General features: G+C 35.6%; 1 protein-coding gene across 6 annotated transcripts in view; it reads left to right on the forward strand.

The window, feature by feature from the left end:
* Window positions 1-24,456, forward strand: part of NOL4 (nucleolar protein 4) — a 408,480-nt gene that overhangs the window by 303,406 nt on the left and 80,618 nt on the right. For 5 of the 6 annotated variants that reach the window (XM_061169490.1, XM_061169493.1, XM_061169492.1 and 2 more), the window contains one exon: window positions 3,900-4,013. The exons of the other annotated variant lie outside the window; for it this stretch is intronic. In XM_061169490.1, coding sequence (XP_061025473.1) covers window positions 3,900-4,013 — 114 coding nt within the window. The remainder of the gene's footprint in view (window positions 1-3,899; window positions 4,014-24,456) is intronic. 6 annotated transcript variants of the gene reach the window in all.

Consider the following 24,456-nt stretch of genomic DNA (forward strand, 5'->3'; position numbering starts at 1 on the left):
GGGAAAATAAGCAAAAGACTTTCATATTTAGTATCATATAACCGGGCATAGCATAATTGAGCTCTGTGTGTATTGACGAGCATCGGCATTTATTACTGGCTCATCAATATTAGAATCAAGGGGATTTTTACCAGGATTGCCTCACAGGAGAGAAAGAACTTCTCTGCCTGGCTCCTCATTCTCGTTCTGGGCATGAAACTCAGCTTTATTATGTATCACGTACAGTAATTGCTTAGCACTTCTGGTCGCTCCAACGTGAAAATCTTGTGAATTTAGATTGCATCAGTTCAGAACATGTGATGGAATTTAGATAAGTTCCACTTTATCATGCCATTAATGAAGAAGAGTTTTAAAGAATTAATAGGAAGCTGTTTTAGGAGGATTTTGATGACTTTAAGAGAAGAATTTTAGGAAGACCCTAATATATTCTTCATTTCAATGCATAATGGAGTTAGCTGTACATGGACTCCTCTGGAGGAATGTGTAGTGTTTAAGAGCTCTAGCTTTCTTTAAACTCACTGAGACCTTCGTTGTAAAATGACAATAAACTTTACTAGGGATTATTAGTCCCAGTTTATCATCAGACTTAAAGATGAATTCAGGTGTTTCCACATCATAGCTGTGTGATCTTGGGCAAGTTATATAGGACTTTAATTTGGGTTTCTTTAAAATGGGTGATATAAGTACTTTTTCTCAAGGGTTCTTTGGAAGAAATTAGATAATGAATCAAAGATTTTTGTATTAATGCTTCCACATCTAAGCACTCAATATGAGTTAGGTATTATTAATATTTATCTTAAGATTAATTTAGAATGAATAGTACTGGTTTTCTCCTTGGAGGTACATATTTTATCATGTATTTAGGATATTGTAAATTCCTTGAAAAACACATATGTATCTATTAAACTGTAATATAGATTTTATTCATTCATTCTGCCCTTCTCTCCAATGAGCTTGAGTCAGTTATAATTGTAATACAGACATGTAAAGGACTAACTTTGGTCTGCTTATTTTTAGTTGAGCCAACATTTTATATATAAGGATTTTTCCTAAAATATTTTATGTTATTAATAATAAATTTTGCAAAAGTACTAAGTATACAACAGAATTTAGGAGAGTGGAAGAGTTGAGAATTGGGAGACATGAGACTTGGCTTCTATTTCTAGCTCAGTTTGTCCTTAGGCAAAAGAGTTTCTTCAAGCTTTAAGGAAGAAACTTGTACTGAGTGATTTCTATGGCCATTTACAGTTATCTGATTATGATTCTACAGTAAACTCAGAAAAACTCCATTTTCAAAATTATATTGTTTAACTTCTGGCCATGTCTAATCACGTATCTTTGCTTCTACTGTTTTTTTTCACTTAATAGGAAAGAGTACATGATTGCTTTATCTTGAAGTTGACTTTTTTCCCAAAATCTTGAAATAATGAGGTTATCCAGTGACCTTAAAAAATATCTAGTTCCACTCAGCTGGGACATTATTCTAGTTTCTGAGAAGACCAATTAAATATATCTGGGAAAAACCCAACTCTATCATTTTCTCCAAAAAGGAAAGTATATAAATTATTACACACAGTAACTTATACTGTTCTAGTAAAAGTCATTTCCCATTTTGTTTTTAAATATTAAAAAAGAATTTGAAAGGAAATGCTACCAAATAATTTTAATTAAAGAGATATTTTACCTTGTATTCTCTCTGTTCAACAAACTATTAGGTGTTTAAGGAATGTATGTGTTTATTACCACAATTTAGTCAGCTTAATGAAGCTCCATAGCCTTACATATTCCTAATTTTGAATAGAGGTACCAGGTAAAGAGAAAAAATAAAAGGAATGAAGAACAGAAATAGGTCTCTGAATTTCATGTGCCTATCAATAATTGGATCAGGAAAATAGAGACTGCTGATATTTTATTTAGCTTCTGTTAATTCAGTCCCTAGAACTAAATGAAGTGTCTTAAGATGTAGTTTATAAAGGTGTGAACTCTCACTTCTATTTGAATAATGCTAGCTACAATGAAATAAATGATTTTTGTGTAATGGAATGTTCTTATTCCCATTTTTCCTATAACACTGTTGCCTGAAAACATAATTCAGTTGAGAAGAACAACATTGTGTACCCAATTCCCATGGGGTTTAGAGTATAATTTTGAGCCATGTTATGGCCATCTTTTAATGAAACACTGATTTTTGTAGCTTAGTATATTTTCAGTTCTGAGCTAGACTATCTTATCCATATTCAATGAAGTACAGAATGAAATGAAGCAATATGCATTTTGAAATTATATATACACCTTTATGACAATTTAGATATTTTTTAATGTTTACCTCATTTGACCCTCTCTGTTCCCAACACACAGTCCTGGCTTTATAATTTCCTTCTCAAAACTATTCTTCCTGCTACCCCAGAGGGCCTGTTTCTTTTCTTTCTTTTGCAAAAATGACATTCCAAATATCCTAATGCTTTATTGTCAAAGTTGTCTAGCTATCATTTCCATCATCTCACAGGGTTAGCAAGTGGAGACTGCACCCTATACCCTTCCTACCTTTTGCCTACAGAGGCTACTTTGGAGGTGGAAACATGGGGGAGTCGGGTGAGGTGGCAGCAGAAATTTCTTCCTTGTTCAAATAAAGTCAAAGCTTGGTCTCTTTCTGCACTGAACAAATTCTACTGAAGAGTAGCTATTAAAACACTGTGGTCTGAATTTAGCTGTTCTAGAATATTGTTTGAGATAGAAATGCTATGGTTCAGTGTGCTAATGCACATCATACATGCCAGAGTTAGCAAAATGAATCAAGTACAATAAAGGCATGCTCACATTCATTTACAAAAATTAATTAAAAGATCTCTATTAGTTGGGAGGCCTCTAAGAAATATGTATGGCATCCATACATATTTTGGACAGAGGCTTTGAAAACCCTAAGATGGCATACTATCATATATGCTAGATTGCTAAAAGATGCTTATTTTGTCATTTCATATTCTGCTATCTCATCTCGTTTAATTTTTATGTTACTTATCTATCATTTGCTTATCATAATTTTTTAGAAAACTGTCTGGTATCATTAAGTACTTCATCTTTCAGTTAGATAATTTTTCATGTAATTATGGGAAAAAATGGAAAACTTTTCTGATTATCACAAATGATATGGAGAATCACAAACAATTTGTAGTTAATTAGGAGCTTAATCAGGGGGTTAATGAATTTCTACATGGGCTACACAGAAGATGGATATCCAACATGTACCTGTTAGACTAATAATATTGACACATATTTTATAAATAAAACAAAGCATGTAGGCACACATGCACATCTCACATCTAGAACACTGAATTTTTGTTATAGCAAAATTGTTCTAAGACTGAATTTTTAGTTTGTTTTTAAGCTAAAGTAAGGTGTTTTTTATAAGAATTTTAATCACATCAATAGTGTCACAACTTAGACTGTAAATAGTCATAATATTTCATATTAAGATTGTTTGACATGGTCTGCGTGTCTGTCAGTTTTTCCAACTGTTTCGGCCCTGTCACTTGTTTTTGTTTTGTTTTGTTGTGCATTGTCATATGTTATAAGAGAATTAAAGGACTTGTTTTACTTGCAAAACCCAGTCAGCAATTTTACCACTGCCTGTTCAAACTCCAGCTTAATGGCCCAGACTAAACACTTGTGACAAAGGAGCTGTGGGAATGGATGATGGATCTGTAGCAACTCTAGCTTTAACCTCTAACTAGCTTTCATTATTCATCTTTGCAATTTCCATTTCCTCTTTCTATTGAAATCAGTTGAGTTGAAATACATGGATACTCCTGCACATCCTATGAGATCTTCTGAGCATAGCATTGGACTGTTAATGATACTGTTAATAATTTTTTCATGTTTTTTTCTCTCTTTTTTTTTAGTCTCGACCTATTCCTTCCCACCTTACTTCAGCAGTTGCAGAGAGTATCTTGGCTTCAGCCTGTGAGAGTGAGAGTAGAAATGCCGCCAAGAGGATGCGTCTGGATAGACAACAGGTACTGAGGAGTCTTGGGGTCTGGTGACCACCAGCTATAGCAAATATGGTTAAGTTAATCTGATTTATGGAGAAGAGCAGAATCTCTGGAATGGATTTAAAGTCCACAGAGATATCGTTTTTCTGTCTTTGTGATATGAATTTAAACTTGAAAAAGGCATGTCCATGAGATCAGTGGAGACGCAATGACAAAAATGTTCTGCGATGAGAAATGGGCAATTGTAAAATTAATGAGTTAAAATTCTGTTTAGTATCCAATTTGAAGGCTAATGACTTATTTAAATAAGAGGCTCTAAATGATCATTTACAATAGTTTTGTAAGTTCACCTGATTGTTTATGATAGTGACCTGATTATGGTCTTTTTGAATGAAAATGAACCTCTCTTAATTTCCTCTGGTCCATTGCCAAATATCAATAGATTATGCTAGGTATGGGGAAAACACAACATAACCTTGAAGACCAGAAAGCCATAAAATGGGGGTATAAAATAAGGAAAATCTATGTCCTGGGCTTACCTTCACATTAACAAATCATTTACTGTATAACCATTAAGTATCATCTTTCTACATCTCTTTTCTAAGGCTGTATATCCATGTGAGGTAGATGTGTGTATTTGTTGTGCGTTGTTCACTGATGTTTCACTTAGTTTTTCCCCTCGTTTATCTCCATCTGTGTGTCTCCCCCTCTCATGTCTGGAATGTTTTTGTTTCCTTTTTCTCTCTAGCCCTGTTTCTTAATTACCCATAATAAAGAACTAAATTTTAATATATAATTTTAGGTGTTATACATAAAGTATGCCATGTTCTGACTTTTAAATTATTTTTACAACAAATGATCTGGGTGCTTCATATTTCTAATTGAGGCTGGGATACGGAGACTAAATTGTCAGCCCAATTTTGTTTTTCCTGTGAGACAATGAGCTTCAAAGAAAATGGAAAAAAAAAAGTTTTTACATTCCAGGCTTAGAATATTTTAAGTGTTTTAGAATGGCATTATTTTTTAATTGTATGTATTTATACTTAATATAACATGTGCCAATAATTCTATACAATGCAAAAGATGAAGCCTTAGGTTAAATAAAAAATACGGTATTAGCCTCAGATAAAATATGTATATGAAAATGCTGATTTGGAATTTGCTAAGCATTCTCATTGCCAAACATATTTATTCACTTATACATGCCCTCAGTTGAGACTTTGTCATTATTATTTTTTTTAGGGTCTTTTTTAAAATTTTATTTATTTAATTTATTTATTTTTGGCTGCATTGGGTCTTCGTTGCTGCGCGCGGGCTTTCTCCAGTTGCCAGGAGCGGGGGCTACTCTTGCGGTGTGCGGACTTCTCATTGCGGTGGCTTCTCTTGGTTGCAGAGCACGGGCTCTAGGCGCACGAGCTTCAGAGTTGTGGCATGCGGGCTCAGTAGTTGTGGCTCACGGGCTCTAGAGCGCAGGCTCAGTAGTTGTGGCACGGGCTTAGTTGCTCCGTGGCATGTGGGATCTTCCTGGACCAGGGATCGAACCCCTGTCCCCTGCATTGGCAGGCGGGTTCTTAACCACTGTGCCACCAGGGAAGCCCGAGACTTTTGTCATTATTATATCTCTAAAATTTATCTTGCTTAAAATAAGTTACAGGCCAATATATAATACTGTATTTAGCATAGTGATTAAGATTGCATATTCTGGAGTTAAATACAACTGATTTTGATTCTCAGCTCTACCCTTACTAACTGTGTGACCTTCACGAAATTATTCCAATTCTCTGTGCCTAGTTTCCTCATATGTAAAATAACAGTAATAACAGTACTAATCTTATAGGGGTGTGTGAGAACCCTGAATGATAGATTTATGTTAGGTACTTAGCAATTTGCCTGGCACATGGTAAGCATCAAGAAAATTCAGCCTAGAAAAAGTTATTTTAATTGATGTTCTAGCTTTTCTATCATTGCATTGGTATCAGTAAGACTATAAAGAAGCATTAATAGTACTATCTCAGATATAGGAGCTTTGAATTCAGACTAAGTCCATCTGAGAAAAGATCATTATTCTAGAAAACAGAATGGTAGAATTCTGGGATTGAAAGGACTCTCCTGGTTGTCAGTTCGCTACATACCTCATCCAATCTACACTCTAGAATACCCCTGAATCATAGAATCAATCATATGTGCAGTTGTTATGAAAATTAAATGACTGATTCATGTTATGTACTGCCTACAGTCTCCTTCTACAAGATCCCCAAAGCTGGTCATCCACAATATTTGGTCCAGTCACTTAACCACTGTTGACCTAATCTGTAAAATGGAGGGTACAAATATACAGTTATTTCTTCTTACTGTGAATTATATAGATTTCACTTGGCATGCAGCACAAAGGCTTCTACCAAGTGGATTTTACACTTTCATCAAAGCATGGAGATGTGGGAGCAGGAGCTCCCCTAATTGGATCTAAACACTCTTTGCCTAAGTAGAGACAACCAGAGTTCTTTTTGGTGTTGGCAATGGTATCATCCTTTTCTAGGCACATTCTTAACGCAACTCACAATTCTTAGAATTTTCCAGTGACTCAAAGATTCTTCATTGTGTCCCTGCCTTTCTGTTCGTGCATGAAAGTTCAGAAATGAGACAGTTAAAATCTAAATTCTGTTCAGCTGCACACATGACTACTTGCTGCCCCTGGTTAGCCATATGTAGGGCTGTAATTATATGTGTCCTTCAGAGTTTATGAAACCTGATAAATTAATTGGGCTTTATAAAGCTATGAACATGAAAGGTACTATGGATGTGTTAAATACTTTATTTCATATGTCCACCTTGCCCCAGGGTCTAGAGGAGGCAGCCTCAGCCCTGAAGCAAGTAGGCAAGTGCAGGAGCCTACTGCCTCATTAGGAATCAGATGACACAGGGCTGAGGTCAATCCCCAATGCATTGTAGAATATACTCAGCATTTCTTTTCTTTTCTTTTTTTTAAATAAATTTATTTATTTTTGGCTGCTTTGGGTCTTTGTTGCTGCTCGTGGGCTTTCTCTAGTTGCGGAGAACGGAGGCTACTCTTTGTTGCGGTGCACAGGCTTCTCATTTTTGGGGAGCATGGGCTCTAGGCATGCGGGCTTCAGTAGTTGTGGCTCGCGGGCTTCAGTAGTTGTGCTCGCGGGCTCTAGAGCACAGGCTCATTAGTTGTGGCAAGTGGGCTCAGTTGCTCCACGGCATGTGGGATCTTCCGGGACCCGGGCTCGAACCTGTGTCCCCTGCATTGGAAGGTGGATTCTCAACCACTGTTCCACCAGGGAAGTCCCAGCATTTCTTTTCTTTTAACATGAAAATCTAGAATTTTTATGTTACCTAGGAAATCCTTTTTCACTTTGGCAATTCAAAAAGATGGGCAGAGTCAGACTTCACATTTATATTTCTATGGCATAGCTCAAATTGTCTTTATCTTTGTTATTTAGATATTATTTCACTACTATTTACTTAAAAACAAATCTATCTCAATGTTTTTGGCTACAATTCATCTCACCAGAGAGACAGAGGCAGAAAGTGAGAAAGATTAGAACCATCCACTTGCTGGTCATTTATCTCCCATCGCTTTGTACTTGCTCTTTTTGAGGGATGACAAATATTCTATTCCTAGGCTTGCTGAAATTTCTGATTAATGTGAGGGTTCCTTTGGCTTCTTTTCTCTATTTAAGTTCTTTCAGTTAAATTAGCTTTTAGTTTTATAGAAGGGATCACGTAAAACCAATGGTCAAGGGCTTCCTCGGCAGATCCAGCCCTCATGAAGTACAATGCAGCATGAGTGTGCTGGGTGACAGTTTTTGTGGTGACTGGGACAGATGGAAAATCAATGGTAGGCTATGATGTGACACCTTTGACTCTATTGAAAAGAACACCATAGGGGGAAAGGGGAACTGGCATGTTAGTTGCTTGTGACATAATAAAAGGTGAGAAAGCAGGGGAAGAAATACTGAAAACTGATGTATCGCTGAGTTAAAGAAGAAAATCGCTATTAGTAAACCAACAGGAAACCATCGGCCCAAGACCAAAAAATATTTAGTAAGCCCATAGTTCCTGCTACTCTGTTTTCTATAGTACTGGTGAATTCTCTGTGACCTGTACCTCTTCATGATTTTTCCTTTGTTCTGTTAGGGTGCTAATGAGTGGGCATGTTATTAAAAGAAACATAATGGTAGGTATCAAGGTTGAAAATATAGCCACAGAAGCACGGTGGCAATTTTAATACAGACATTTCATTTTGTCATGGATGTATTTGAAGACTATCGAAAACACCATGGTCAGGCTGTTTTTGAGTCAGGCAGCTCTCCTTTCATGTTTCCTTCTGTATTTGCATGTACTTTTGGTAACGTTTATAAAATTTCACAAATGCATAATTGAAAGAAATATTTTTCAGTAGGATTTTATGCTTAAATGTAAATATTGTGATAGTAACTGAGATAGGGTTTGAAACCTATTTCTGTGGCCTTCCAGCCCACACTCCCATACCCCTACTATCAGTCATCCTCGGCTTTCATTCTACTTCTAGCATTTGTCTTTCTTATATACAATATTTTGGAGAAAGAAAACTCTATCTTTGAGTGTTCCAACATGTGTTTCAGCATGGCCCTCTCATCCAAAGGGGAAAAAATATAAGATAAACAAAGTACCACCTAGAGTAGTTCCTTGAATATATTGTATTTCCTCTGTAACACATATAATTTTAAATAATTGAAATAGAATATACTTCACAAGTCATCTAATTGTAATAGGCCTTATTTTCTTCATTAGTAATAATATTAATAACAACAGAACAGCAGGAACATGTATGGATGAAGCACTGTTTGAGGTGGGTTGCAAGCCTATTTTATGTAACTGTCATCGCTTTTCATGAAGTGGAGACACTGAGGCTTAGAGCCTTTAGCGCAGAGCTGCTCAGGATGGATCCCCACTTGGATCCAATCCTTGTGCTTTTTAAAATCATGCTTATAGTAACATTTAAAAAAAATACTTTCAGACGTGCAGGCTTAGTTTTGATAATTTAGGAAATAGAGTAATGTATAGAGAAGAAATATAATTGACTAGTAATTCCACTATTCAGTTTTATAATGTAATTCTTTCTACTACTCTTTCTATGCAAAACTTCCTGTTTTAAAAAGCAAAATAGTATCACATTGTATCCTTCCATTTAGCTTAATGTTGTGAATATTTATGGTATCACTATGTAAGTTTATCAGTTATTTTTAGAAGCCCCTTAATACTCTATCATGTAGTATTTTCTAAATTATTAAATGTTGATTTTGTTTTTTCTACCATAATTTGCCTGTGAAAAGGATATCTTGCCAGTTATTTTTTTAGGATAAATTATGAGACCTGGGTCAAAAACCAGCAAGGCTTTTTAAGCTCTTGATATGTATAAGGTCCATGCTCTTAATTTCTACCTTATTCCTATAAAAATAAGCGTTTTTGCTTGTTTTATAAACATATGCCTATTAAAAGCTTTTTTTAACTTCTAAGAATCTTTGATTCTTAACCAATGGTTCCTAAACCTTTCAAACATAGCATGTCTTTTTTACAGTAAACACCTCAAACTGCCCCACTTTTAGATCCTGAAATGCAATTTATAGTTAATATAAATTATGCTCACAATTTAAATATATATGGATAATGTCTTGATTTTAACATAAATAATATGTTATTTATTTTAAAAGTAATATATAATCAAATAACATGTATTTTGGTGTGGAAATATGGGGAGTCCACATCACTAGAAGATACGATAAAGTCATCAGCTGCTTCTGTCTGTCCCTCAAATCAATGAAGAAGCCACAGCTACAACTGTCCTCTGATACAGGTGTATTATGGCAGCTCACAGAATTCAGTGACATGAACTTTACAAACGGTGAAAGACTAGTGGTACAGTTCCAAACAAAACATAGCACAATACTCCCTCGATTTACAAGGTAGTGTATTCCTGAGACAATTCAACATATCTTTTAAAACATGCACAAAAACTTTGTTTTTATACCTAAAATGAAATTAAACTTTAGGCTCAGGAAACCCTATTCAGGCTTTCACCTACAAAAATATCCAGCATGACTTTTTAAAATTCACATGGGAACAGGGACAGTTCTTAGTTGATTGGTACTGCCTGGAGAATGTCTGAGCTTTCCGTAAGCTGGTCCTCCCACTTCATGCCTATTTCACCTGCTATATATTTTCCAGATGTCCCCTAGAAGTGGTAATGCCCTTTCTGAGAAGCACTGCTATGGATAACTAGCCTAGGATTTGAATACAGGAATGAGAATAATACATTCTCAGATCTATTCCTTGATAATGAATTCATAACTCAGTTCCTCCCATTTTGAAGAGACTGGCCTTGAGGTTCAAAACCCACAATTTTCCATAGATTTGCACTCATTATGTCAAATGAATTCTCCCTCCACCCTTTTTTCTACCTTCTGTTTACTTTTTTGTTTTTAAATTCGCCAGAGCCTAAAAGTAAAAATTGGATGCTATAAGATAAAAGTAACTTAACCAGGTCCTTTGGTTTAATTTTATTTCTTTGCAAGAAGGAAGCAATTAAGTGTCAATGGCTATAGCAGTTATGCCCCCAGTCAAAAAACTAAGCCACATATGATTACTAATTCCAGTTGTATTTCTAAAGTATAATTCCATTTTGTATTCATCGTTCAGCTATTTTCAATATCTCCTGAGATTACAGTTACATCCTTTTCTAATTTGGAAGTCACCATCAATTAAATTACCATGTTTAACATTTACAATAGGGACACCACAACATCCAACAGTTTGCTACAAATATAATACCACAAAAAGACAAGGCTCAATAATCTTCAAAAATGCATGTTTTCATCAGTTTCAATCATTCATAAATATGCTGATTGCACACTCACCATTGGAGGGTGTGACTAGGTGTACACTGAACCATCTATTCACTCACTTGGTCTCTAAAATGCCTGGCAGTGTTTAGTAAGTAATCATATTCCACAGGAAGAGAGGTTTTTTCCATCTGGGAAATAGCTAACAGAAGTGGATATTGAACCATGACCTTAAATTCATGAGCACCAAGGGGTGAACAAATTAGTAAAGCAATCCAGAGAGACTTGAATACATTCTCACTACTGCAAACCAACCATCATACCTATATACTACCAGAACAGACTCTCAGAATGGTTATAATCACATTTTTAAATAATAAAAATAGGGAAATATTATACATTTCCATTATATTTTTGTAAACATAGAAACTTTATAAACATAAAAACTAAGGAAAAGTAAATATATATACCAAATTAAAATGTTTCACAGATACATAAAATATCACTTATGGATAACTACAATAAATATTTGCTATTCTAATTTAAAATTTTTAGTTCATTGTGCACATTATATAATATTTGAGAAACACGGTTAAATAGTTTTACTGGAATATTTATTTGCTTTGTAGGGAAGAGTATTTGACCTGTATTCTGTTGGTATTTTGTGAGCAAGATAATTGCTTTACGAATCTGTATTCTTTCAGCATTAACTTAATAATGTGGCTGGACTTCAAATATGTATTATTTCCAACTTGAGGTCTTGCAAGATAACTTTTTAATGACAAAAGTTTTAAATTCTTATTTTTCCAAGGTTTTTGAACTGCTCTAGGGAGTTCCTTAAATATTATCTGTATCAGCAAGAGATATGATTAATAGGAGAAAATTAGCTCTAAGTAGTCCTAAAGTAGTTTATTTAGCAAATAATCATTACATGGAAGATATTTTGCTTGGTACAGAGGCTACAGAACAAGGATGGAGAACCTTTACTGAGGATTTACCAGGTACTAGATTTACTTAAAATCACTTGCTACTGAGCAGGTGTTTTTATTCTTTCTTTGCAGAGGGATGAAACATAACATCTTTCCTCTAGAAACTCACATTCTGTTAAAGACAAGTGAAATTAGTATGGTAAATGAAATTATAAGGGTGTGATCAGATTGTTGTGAAAGCCAGAGGAGAATTCTTCTAATTCTGCCTGGGAAACCCAGGAGGGCTTCCCAGAGGAGGCACTATTTGAGCCGGACCATGAGAAATGAAGGAGATTATGAGAGCTAGCAGATGATAGTCCAGACACATGGAGCCTTTTGAAACATGAAAGTTTCCTGAGTATCAAAAACAGTCATCTCTGTGAGTGAAACTTGAGATTCTTGGGAAGAAATAAAAGGAGAGGGGATTGGAAATGAGGGTTTAAATTAGATTGTGGGCATTTTATATGCTCTGTTAAGTTATTTGGACTTTAAGTACATGCTAGAGATGAGTGGGAAGGAGAGTGACATCTCCAATTTTTAGGAAGCTTCAGAACCCTAGGGACAACAAAACGTAGATGTACTGGGGCAAAGGTGAGGTCCCAATTCAGCAAGAATTCCTTTCTCTACCACCTACATTTCAGATTTGCTATTTAATTGTAATAGTAGTTAAATTTGAGCTAATGCCGAAAAGTAATTATGAAGATTAATCTGCTATAAGGTATTTTGAAGTTACAAATGAGTGATTTGGGAATACCTACTCTTCCATGCTGCAGTGTTAGCCCAGCTAATGAGGAATCAAAGTTTAATTTTCTCCTATAGTTTCAACTTATATAACTGTATATATAGATTATTATTCTTTCTATCGTAAGTATTTTTCATCTTTTTCTCTTTTTATGATCTCTCAAAAAACTGACATTATGGTTTTCCTCAAACAGTGACTTTTTATCTTCTTTTTCTTAGATTGAGAGTAAGGTTACTTCTGTATAAAATTTTTCCTTAGTGTATGTATTTTCCTTATGCAATGATATGTCAATGTATATCTGAGTAGTGATGTACAGTGCATGATTCTCTTGGTCTCTCAATAGTACTATGAAGCATGTAGATCAAATGGTTTCCCTTTTCTATAGATGGGGAATCTGAATCTAAGAAACTTTCTTTTGGATACATCTATGGGGTTTTGAAGGGGGGGAAACTGGGAACAGCCTCAATTTCTGATTTTATTTTTTGTCTTTCTGTTACTCATTTTGCTTTACTATTTGGTTTTCTGGCTTCATTGAGAAGTCTCCCACATTTGTATAGAAATGATTCTTTTTTTAATTTTAGGTGAATCTTTGGCTTAGGATGTTATTAATTTCAAGTGGATCAACGTCAGGATATGAGTAGGTGGTTTGAATTCAGAGAGAGAAATTCATCATAATATGTTAATACACTTTTTGGTGCCAAAGTCAGGGGAACATATGGTTTACTGGGTTCTCCATGAAGACTGCATTTTTGTTAATTTCTTTTAAAACCAGTTATTTTAGGCTTAACAGACGAAGAGTCTGACTTATTTGTTTTATGCCAAATATATTCATTTTTATAATTTATTTCTCATAATCTGTCCATTCCTTGTCCTGTCTTTTCTCTTTAATCTAGCCAGTTTAAAACCCATTAGTTACTCTAAAACAATAATTTTATGTGTATTGGGGAAATTTAGCCATAGTCACAAGTTTATTATGAAATTAGATAATATAATAGCTTGACAAATTGGGCTATGCTTCCTAAAGAGATTTACGATGTTTAACATGACTCAGGTGGTAAATACCACAAGCCCAGTGGCCTCAAGTAATACACGTTTTTCTCTCAGTTACTTAGCACTTTGGGAAAGCATGGTTTCTGCAGAGCTAGTTTTTCGAGATAGCTGTGGGTTAGCCTTGCAAATGATTTTACTTTCATTTGTAGTGGAAATATTCCTAAAATCTCAATGCATCTTCATTTCATGCCATAACTCTTCAGATCATAACCTTTAAAGATGGATTTAGTTATTAATAGTAATCTTTACTAAGGATTGTGTGGTGCTGACATCAGCTTTAAAGCTGACATCAGCTTTAGGTACCGCAGAGCAGGTGATGGAACAGGTGATCTTGTAGTCTGTCCTAGAGAAAACTCCCTGAGGCAGGTCAACTCACTTTATTGGTAATTTACCTCTTTCTCATAATGGTGAAGGGAGCCTGACTTTCTGACAGGCTTGGCAGCAAAATTGATCTTTACCTATTAACTTTGCTGAAATGGATCAATCTCTCATATTATCTCTCATCCTCAGGAAGAAGCCCCATCTTTCCCATGCTATCAGTGTTCTTTGCCTGGTCAACAATGTTACTTCTTTCTTGCTTCAACAATCCAATGGCTTCTCAATGTCTACTGGACAGTCTGTATTTGTCCTTATTTACACCCTGTTAAAAGAATATAAGGAAAACTACCTCTTACTGTTTTAGGAGTTTATGCAAAGCTATTTTCTAAGAGCTCTTACCTGCACTCATTCATCAAGAGCAAAGTGATACTTACATAGGTCAAAAACCAAGTCACATTTATTTTTAAGCTCCCTTTAATGTTTTGCCTTGAACACAAGCAAGATCAAAATAGCCTTTTCAATGAAACAATTAAGTTGAAAGTCCGGTGAGATTCCTACATTAAGATAAAACTTCTCATTAAATCACTTCTCTGGTAACATTCTGTATTCTTATCTTTCTTGGTTTTGGTGCTAGTTCTGTTATTTAAGAAAACATAATAATGCATTCTGGGTCTGATATTCAAGGACCCTCAGGGAACTCCCAGCGCCAGTAGTAACCTTCGCTTTTTTTCATCTCTGAGGTTTGAGACTAGCCTCCTATTCCCAAATCCTCTATGAAAATATCAGTGAGATTTAACAAAAGTCAGGGTTCTGAGTTCTTGAAAGAGGGCAAAGAGCCAAAGTACAAAAAGAGGTCATACTTGCAACTGTGAACTAAAGTTATAAAATAGGTAGATATAAGTGAAAGTTTATCTGACTCTCATAGGCATTATGATTTCCATCAATAAACGGCAATTAAAGTAAAGCTTTCTACTATATGCCAATCTCTCCTATTCATTATTTATTTTTGCTACATGATTTCTTTCTGGTAGGGGAACCTGAGAAGTTTAGAGAAAGAACATAGCCTTCGATTTGGGCGTTTGGAAAATAGAGTCTGGAAACTCAGAAGCAGTGGCGTGTTTGAACTGCATATGTGGGCGTATATACAGAGTTGCTGTATTTGGGGATTGCTAATACATACATAACTTTTCAAAAAAGTCTCTTTTTCAGATTTTTAAATTATCATTTTTACTATAGGACATACTGGACTCAAAAACCGTTAGAGCTTCCAAGAACCTCACAGACCACTTAGTTCAATAGGTTTATTTTATAAAAGAAACAGGCCTGGAAAATTTCATTTTTAGTTTCAATTTCCTTTCCTTCTTTCCCTCCTTCCCTTCTTCCTTCCTTCCTTCCCTCCTTCCTTTCTTCCTTTCTTCCTCCCTCCCTCCCTCCCTCCCTCTCTCTCTCTCTCTCTCTCTCCTCTCTTTCTTTCTTTCTTCAGTGATTTTTTTTCATATTTCACTAGAAACAGAATTTCTCTTTAAAAAGAAGGAAAACAGACCAATACACACAAAGAATTTAGCTCCCTTTAGATTTCAGAGTAATGTTCTGAGTAATGAAAATCAGAATGCTTCATAAATTTCAAATCTTAAGGCCATAATACATTCATAGCATGCAAGAATTTGAATACTATTTTAGGTGCAGAACTCAGAAGGTCACATTATTTTATTCAATTGCATTTTTCTATCATTTATTATTGCCTGTGAAGCAAGTTTGAGAAGTCCAATGAAGCTGTCAAGCTTCAAATGTCTCCATAAGTGTGAGAAAAATTTCCTTTCCAGGGAACTGCTCAGCTATCCATGTATCTTCTTTAATTCTTTAAGATCCTTCATTTGAGGTCATTCTAAAAATACAGAATCCTTTCTGCAGTTCTTTACATTAAATGAACTTCTTGAACTACCATGTATTTGATCATTCATATTCTAAGAACAAAATTTGTTGAAATCGTTTCAAATACCCAGATTCAGGTTTAAGTGCCAAGTTCCTCACCATTCATAGTATCATCTCAGCTATATTGGAGAAATGAATCAGGACATGTATGGGAAACACATCATACATAATTATACTGTTTGTGTGTCCTCTTACACCTTAATTTGAATGCACATACATTTTCTCATTTAATTTGTTTCCCAAAACTCGGTGAGGTCTACATCATTACTGCTCTTGTTCATGACTAAAAATTACACAAAGAGGAAATGCAGTGCCTCATTGTTGCTCCTATTTTCTTTCTATAGAAAGGACATTTGGGGGATTTAGAGATATGTGAATGTGGAGCAGAATCTTTAATGCTCCAAACACACCCTCCTTCCAGCAGTACGCCTTTGCTCAGGCAGTCTGGCAGCTCCAGTTCCACTCCTGTGTTTATTTGTACGCCCATCTCAAAGCGCACCTGCTTTAAGAAGCACCCCTTGGATCAACTCGCAGCCCACAAATCTAAGTCCCTTTCCTCCTTCTCTGTGTAGCAATGACTATCAGCACAGCATATTTGAGGACTTGATTATATTCCCAGGTAACATTGTAATGGCCTCCAGGTGTCTTTTGGAATATTGACTCTATAATTTTTTTATCACTCTGTGGGATTAAAACAGCTTTGGCCTGCATCACTTTGAGCCCCAAGGATACCTAGTTATGTACTGGGAAAAGGGTAAGCATTAAATAAACATCCATTCGTGGCTTGATGTAGCATGGCAAAAAGTTCAGTTGTAAGGAAGGAAAGAGCCTTTTAATGAGATGCCTGCCAACACAATAGGAAATGTTCAAGCCTGAGAATGGTGTTATGTGGCCAAATAGAGCAGGAATCATTGGAATTAATACTGCAATTTAAAATGTTGTCTGACAACTTGGTAAACACAGTTTTAACACCAAATGGGGAAAATCACAAATACAACATGATAGGGAGGAAGGGTGTAGGCTGGGGAAAGGAAGTCTCAACATTTAGTTCTTTGAGCACTATTGCTTTCCACTGTTCAGTGAGAAAAAGAAGGCAGCTTTTAGGTTCCTGACAAAGCAATTATGGTGAGACCCAGACGCTGGGAGCTGACCTGACATTTGCCCTTGGGTAGTTGTCATAGCAGCAGGCTGAATAGCGCAGCTTGATACAATTACTACTGCAGGCTCCGGACAGAAGTTGTGCCCTAAATGCAGCACATTTGAACATTAATATACAAGTATGTATATTAAGTCTTCCTTAGTGGTGGCTGTCTCTCTCCTTTACTCGGCACTCATCTAATTTTAAGTACTCATTTCATAAGAAGTCCATGTTTAAAGGCAACAACAGCTGCATGCCTTTGGAGGATTTGCAGTGATGTATCTGGGGTATTGTTCCTTGGGGAGAAGTTATTTTAAACAGTGTTGCTAACAAAAGAAAGGTTTAGATGCTGTAAACTGGATGTAGTGCTTTTTTTTTAAAGCTATGTATGCTGTCTATTTTCATCAAATAGATAATTTTGTCCTTATTTACTCTTTGCTTATTCCCAAATATATGCATGCACCTCTAGATCTGTGTCTTATAATCAAAAGATAGCTATTTAAAGTTATCTATAAAAAGATGTGTATCTAGATAAACACAGTATGTCCACAAAAAGGAGAGGGTATCTGTCAATATGTTAAAAAAAGGCTTTGGGATCATTACTGGGGTACTCATTTGAGTTTTTACAATATTGCTTTAGTTTAATAGACTAAATTTGGTGTTAATGTGGACATGTTCTCCCAAAACTGAAGCCTTAATAGCAATGTTAAATTACGTATCATTATATAGTCATATTTTATAAACAGTTATAATTATTAATGCATGTATAATCTCTAAACACTCAGATAAACTGTTAACTGCATAATTTTTTAACTAAAATATTATTTCTATTCCAGTGATAAATAAAATATATGAAAATCTTCTGCCTAAAACAAAAAAAAAAGAATAACAATCCTAATATTCTATATGATCAACAGAGAACCTGTATATTCTAAATCATGGCCTTAAAGAATTTCTCATGGATACATGTATATGTATGGCTGAGTCGCTTTGCTGTGCACCTGAAACTATCACAATGTTGTTAATCGGCTATACCCCAATATAAAATAAAAAGTTTAAAAAAAAAAGAATTTCTAAATATTAAATATAATCTGAATAGTAATAATTTACTTTTGCTTAAAGCTTGAGGAAAATTAATATGACATATTGACACTATAATAATTTCAAACCAGCATTTCAGAAATTACAAAAGGATGCATATAGAATAATCTGAATACATGATAACCTAAATTTAAGATATCAAATTAAAATTGAATTTTGTCTCTGTTATGACTCAGGTTAAAAATTAGGGGAGTTTTCCAAAAAGCCTGGAAGCACAATTTGTTTGGACACAAGAATATGTAAATATCAAAATTTAGTGTATTATAATGAACTTACTTTTAAGAATGTATTTAAAAACATAAAATATATTCACCTCAATAGCACAAAAATTGAGGGTATATCCAATCTAATCTAAATCTGTATATTATATATGAAGAGAGATACTCTCGTGTATTATTCCACTGGGAAAACGTTAAGCAACATTTGTCTGCTGTCTCAGGCCATTGAAATAGAGCTGACTAACCGTCTCTATATTGCAATCTGCAGCCCTCAAGAATGAGGGCTAGATAGCAAAGTATCCAATGAGTACACATTTAGAGATGAGGAAACCTGGCTTACTTTTCTTCTCAGAGATAACTTGAATTAGGAATTTTCAAATCATTTCATTCATTAAGTAATCAGTGAAACACCATACCAAAATCTTAACCTTATTTTTATTTTAAACTTAGAAGTGACCCAGGAGAGCATGATCTGACATTCAGTGACTATTGAAAGCAACTGCAGGAGAGCAGTGCCACGAATTAGGAGATGTAACGCATGGAAATCTCTTACTTGAAAGTGTTAGAAAAGTTAGTCAAAAATGGTTTAAGCAAAAGGGAAATTATAAGCTCAGGTAACTAAAAATTCTAGCAGTAGTCCAGCTTTATATGCATGTGGTTGATTGTCTTATAGATAAATAAGATCTCTCTCAGATATCTCTTGGCTCTACACCATCTTTGTTGTTTCTATTCTCTGACAAGTTCTCCCTCATGGTAGCAATATGGCTGCAGAAGCTCCAGTTTTCCATCTTCCCTATTGACTGACTATGATTGGGTTACACATTCAACCCTGAAGCAACTGCTGGGGCCAGGAGAACAGAATAGGTTGCATGCTCAGTTTTGAATTCATGTATGTAGTCAGGTATACACAGCACATGGAATAAGAGTGGGAAAGGAAAATCAGATACAGTTATTAAAAGAGGGAGGGGAGGAGATGAATGCTGAAAGATCAAAGGAAAACAATGTTTGCTCTAGTGGGCTCTATTAGTTTCCTAGGGATCCCATGACAAAGTACCACTAACTCAGTGGCTTAAAACAACAGAAATTTATTATCTCCCAATTCTAGAGTCTAGAAGTCCAAAATCAAGGCATTGGAAGGGCCATGCTGCCTCCAAAGCCTCTCGGGAAGGATCCTTCCTTACCTCTTCCAGCTTCTGGTACCCTTAGGCATCCCTTGGCTTGTAGCAGCCATCACTGCCTCCATCTTCACATGACCATCTGTGTCTATGTCTCTTCTATTCTTATAAGGATACCAGTCATATTGGATTAGGGCCCACCCTAATTCACTATGGTCTCTTCTTAACTAGATTACATCTGCAAAGACCCTATTTCTAAACAAAGTCACATTTGTAGGTATTAGGTGTTAGGACTTCAACATATGGTTTTTTTTTGGTTTTAATCAGTCATCAATTTTATTCACATCAGTGTATACATGTCAATCCCAATCGCCCAATTCAGCACACCACCATCCCAACCCCACCGCGGTTTTCCCCCCTTGGCGTCCATACATTTGTTCTCTACATTTGTGTCTCAACTTCTGCCCTGCAAACCGGTTCATCTGTACCATTTTTCTAGGTTCCACATACATGTGTTAATATACGATATTTGTTCTTCTCTTTCTGACTTACTTCACTCTGTATGACAGTCTCTATATCCATCCACGTCTCAACAAATGACTCAATTCCATTCCTTTTTATGGCTGAGTAATATTCCATTGTATATATGTACCACAACTTCTTTATCCATTCGTCTGTCGATGGGCATTTAGGTTGCTTCCATGACCTGGCTATTGTAAATCGTGCTGCAATGAACATTGGGGTGCATGTGTCTTTTTGAATTATGGTTTTCTCTGGGTATATGCCCAGAAGTGGGATTGCTGGATCATATGGTAATTCTATTTTTAGTTTTTTAAGGAACCTCCATATTGTTCTCCATAGTGGCTGTATCAATTTACATACCCACCAACAGTGCAAGAGGGTTCCCTTTTCTCCACACGCTCTCCAGCATTTGTTGTTTGTAGATTTTCTGATGATGCCCATTCTAACTGGTGTGAGGTGATACCTCATTGTAGTTTTGATTTGCATTTCTCTAATAATTAGTGATGTTGAGCATCTTTTCATGTGCTTCTTGGCCATCTGTATGTCTTCTTTGGAGCAATCTCTATTTAGGTCTTCTGCCCATTTTAGGATTGGGTTGTTTGTTTCTTTAATATTGAGCTGAATGAGCTGTTTATATATTTTGGAGATTAATCCTTTGTCCGTTGATTCGTTTGCAAATATTTTCTCCCATTCTGAGGGTTGTCTTTTCATCTTGTTTATGGTTTCCTTTGCTGTGCAAAAGCTTTTAAGTTTCATTAGGTCCCATTTGTTTATCTTTGCTTTTATTTCCATTACTCTAGGAAGTGGATCAAAAAAGATCTTGCTGTGATTTATGTCAAAGAGTGTTCTTCCTATGTTTTCCTCTAAGAGTTTTATAGTGTCCGGTCTTACATTTAGGTCTCGAATCCATTTTGAGTTTATTTTTGTGTATGGTGTTAGGGAGTATTCTAATTTCATTCTTTTACATGTAGCTGTCCAGTTTTCCCAGCACCACTTATTGAAGAGACTGTCTTTTCTCCATTGTATATCTTTGCCTCCTTTGTCATAGATTAGTTGACCATAGGTGTGTGGGTTTATCTCTGGGCTTTCTATCTTGCTCCATTGATCTATGTTTCTGTTTTTGTGCCAGTACCATATTGTCTTGATTACTGTAGCTTTGTAGTATAGTCTGAAGTCAGGGAGTCTGATTCCTCCAGCTCCGTTTTTTTCTTTCAAGACTGCTTTGGCTATTCGGGGTCTTTTGTGTCTCCATACAAATTTTAAGATGATTTGTTCTAGTTGTGTAAAAAATGCCATTGGTAATTTGATAGGGATTGCATTGAATCTGTAGATTGCTTTGGGTAGTATAGTCATTTTCACAATATTGATTCTTCCAATCCAAGAACATGGTATATCTCTCCATCTGTTGGTATCATCTTTAATTTCTTTCATCAGTGTCTTATATTTTTCTGCATACAGGTCTTTTGTCTCCCTAGGTAGGTTTATTCCTAGGTATTTTATTCTTTTTGTTACAATAGTAAATGGGAGTGTTTCCATAATTTCTCTTTCAGATTTTTCATCATTAGTGTATAGGAATGCAAGAGATTTCTGTGCATTAATTTTGTATCCTGCAACTTTACCAAATTCATTGATTAGCTCTAGTAGTTTTCTGGTGGCATTTTTAGGATTCTCTATGTATAGTATCATGTCACTTGCAAACACTGACAGTTTTACTTCTTCTTTTCCAATTTGTATTCCTTTTATTTCTTTTTCTTCTCTGATTGCCGTGGCTAGGACTTCCAAAACTATGTTGAATAACAGTGGTGAGAGTGGACATCCTTCCTGATCTTAGAGGAAATGCTTTCAGTTTTTCACCGTTGAGAATGATGTTTGCTGTGGGTTTGTCATATATTGCCTTTAGTATGTTGAGGTAGGTTCCCTCTATGCCCACTTTCTGGAGAGTTTTTATCATAAATGGGTGTTGAATTTTGTCAAAAGCTTTTTCTGCATCTATTGAGATGATCATATGGTTTTTATTCTTCAATTTGTTAATATGGTGTATCACAACATATGTTTTTGATGACACAATTCAACTTGTAATGTCTGTCCTCTCCCATCCTTGCCAAATTCACGTCTTTCCCACTTGCAAAATACATTCACCCATCCCAACTTCATCAGAAGTCTTAACCCATTCCAGCATCAACTCTAAATCTAAAATCTCACCTAAATATAATCAACTCTAAAAGTCTCAAATCCTATCTTCTAAATCATCTAAATCCATTATGGGTGAGACTCTGAGTATGGGCCATCGTGGGGCAAAATTCCTATCTATCTGTGGACCCAGAAACCTAGAAAACAAGTTATATCTTCCGAAATACAATGACGGGAGAGGCATAGGATAGACATTCCCATTGCAAAAGGGAGAAGTGGAAAGGAAAAAAGGGGTCACAGATCCCAAGCAAATCTAAAACTCAACAGAGTAAATGCTATTAGATTTCAAGTCCTCAGAATAATTGTTTATGTCTCCATGCTCTGTCCTCCCACCACAAGTGGGCAGCAGCCCCATCCTCCTGGCCGATCTGGACGGTGGCCCTGCCCTCTCAGCCTGAGACATCTAGTTGGCTGGCCTCAGTCAGCTGTGCCTTCTCTGATCTCTGCATCTTCGGCTTTGCCCTAGGAGTCGTTCTTCTTTCATTCCATCCTACTTCTGTCCCTTTCAGTTCAGGCTTGCAGTTTTTCTGCTGGTATAAAATTCTCAAAACCTTTATCAGTCTTTCATGGATGTCAAGGTGATCCACACTAGTTGACACATCCTTCCTGGATAACTTCATCTCTATCCCTAGCCTTTGCTGAGATTTTTGACTGGACCTATAAGTCACACACCTAATCTCTTTGGCATAGAGCTGTCCAGCCACACCCTGTTTCTAAAGCACGCTATCTGGAAAATATTCCAAATCATCAAGTGCCGTTTCCTTTGTGTGAGTAAATTCAACCCATAACATAGGCTAATTCCAATTTTTGCATTCCATTTTTTAAAGGATGTGTGTATGGCTTTATGCCCATGTGTTACACCTAATGAGAGTTTACCAACAGAACTAGTGAAGGCATAGAATTTAAAGTGTGTCTATAAATGCAAAATATGTAACTACTTCCAATGCTATTTAAATGGAAAAAATTTATAAACTGAGTTTTATTTACTTAAATATTTGAGGTAGAGCTAATATCTGTATTCATTTATTTGTTTTTAAAAATTACATGAGTTTTATCATGAGGAGACAGTTATATATAATCTTTGTCTTTCTCTCGTGCATAGTGTAGACAAACTCTTACACAAAATGAAATTTCACAGCAAAATGTGAAGAAATGCTAGTCATCTGAAATCAATGATAGATATGGAGAGTACAAATATTGGAAATATAATTTTTAAAAAAGAAGGTAAATATTAGCCCTATTGCCTATTGACAAATGTAACAAATATATATACTCCATTATGCTGTTACTGTCAAACATAGTAAGTACTTTACACACCTCCACACCCTCACACCCACAAAATCTGTTCTTTTTTTAAAACATCTTAATATTTTATTTTTCCTTAATAAATATTACATATAAGTGGCATGGACATATATACACTACCAAATGTAAAATAGATAGCTAGTGGGAAGCAGCCGCATAGCACAGGGAGATCAGCTTGGTGCTTTGTGACCACCTAGAGGGGTGGGATAGGGAGGGTGGCAGGGAGACGCAAGAGGGAGGAGATATGGGGATATATGTATATATATGGCTGATTCACTTTGTTATAAAGCAGAAACTAACACACCATTGTAAAGCAATTTTACTCCAATAAAGATGTTTAAAAATTTTGTTTAAATAAATATTACGTATAAAATAGGAATATTACATAGATTTTAAATGGTTTGTTTTCTGCCTTAGAGACAAAGCTCTTACAGAACCCAGTGATACATGCATGCAAACCCTGTATATATATATATATATATATATATATATATATATATATATATATATATATCCTGATCAAGGCCATTTGTAATTAGACTAATAATAAGTGCTTCTTAATGATGAGGAGGAAACCAATTATTAATGAGCTGCTTCTTGAAAAATACTGGCCATTCATTAGCTCTACAGTGCTGACCAAGGTTTAAATGTGTATATTCTGTTCTAAAATCCAACTAAAATTAACCTCTCTGTATATATTGCTGTCTTTTGTTTCTTTGTTTAGCTTTTGCTTTTCCGTGAATATGAAAGCACTGTAGAAAATTTGACAGTGATTTATTAATTATGGAGGTGCCACGCAAGGCAGGTCTGAAAAACTGTGTGTATCTTAGCACGAAGGCAAGCACATTAACAGCCCGGATGCACCCCTGTGCAAGGCTGAGGGGATAAACATCAGGGCTGCCTGGCTGCAAATTCCTTCCCTTAATCCCTTCCCAAACAACCCAATCAGGAGGAAGAAAGGGCCTGCATCTCTGCCTTTGTAACATGTCAGGGCCCTGTGTTCTTCGAACCTCAGATGCGAAG

Source organism: Eubalaena glacialis, chromosome 15 (genome assembly GCF_028564815.1).
Source record: "Eubalaena glacialis isolate mEubGla1 chromosome 15, mEubGla1.1.hap2.+ XY, whole genome shotgun sequence".
In the NCBI taxonomy this organism is placed as follows: Eukaryota; Metazoa; Chordata; class Mammalia; order Artiodactyla; family Balaenidae; genus Eubalaena; species Eubalaena glacialis.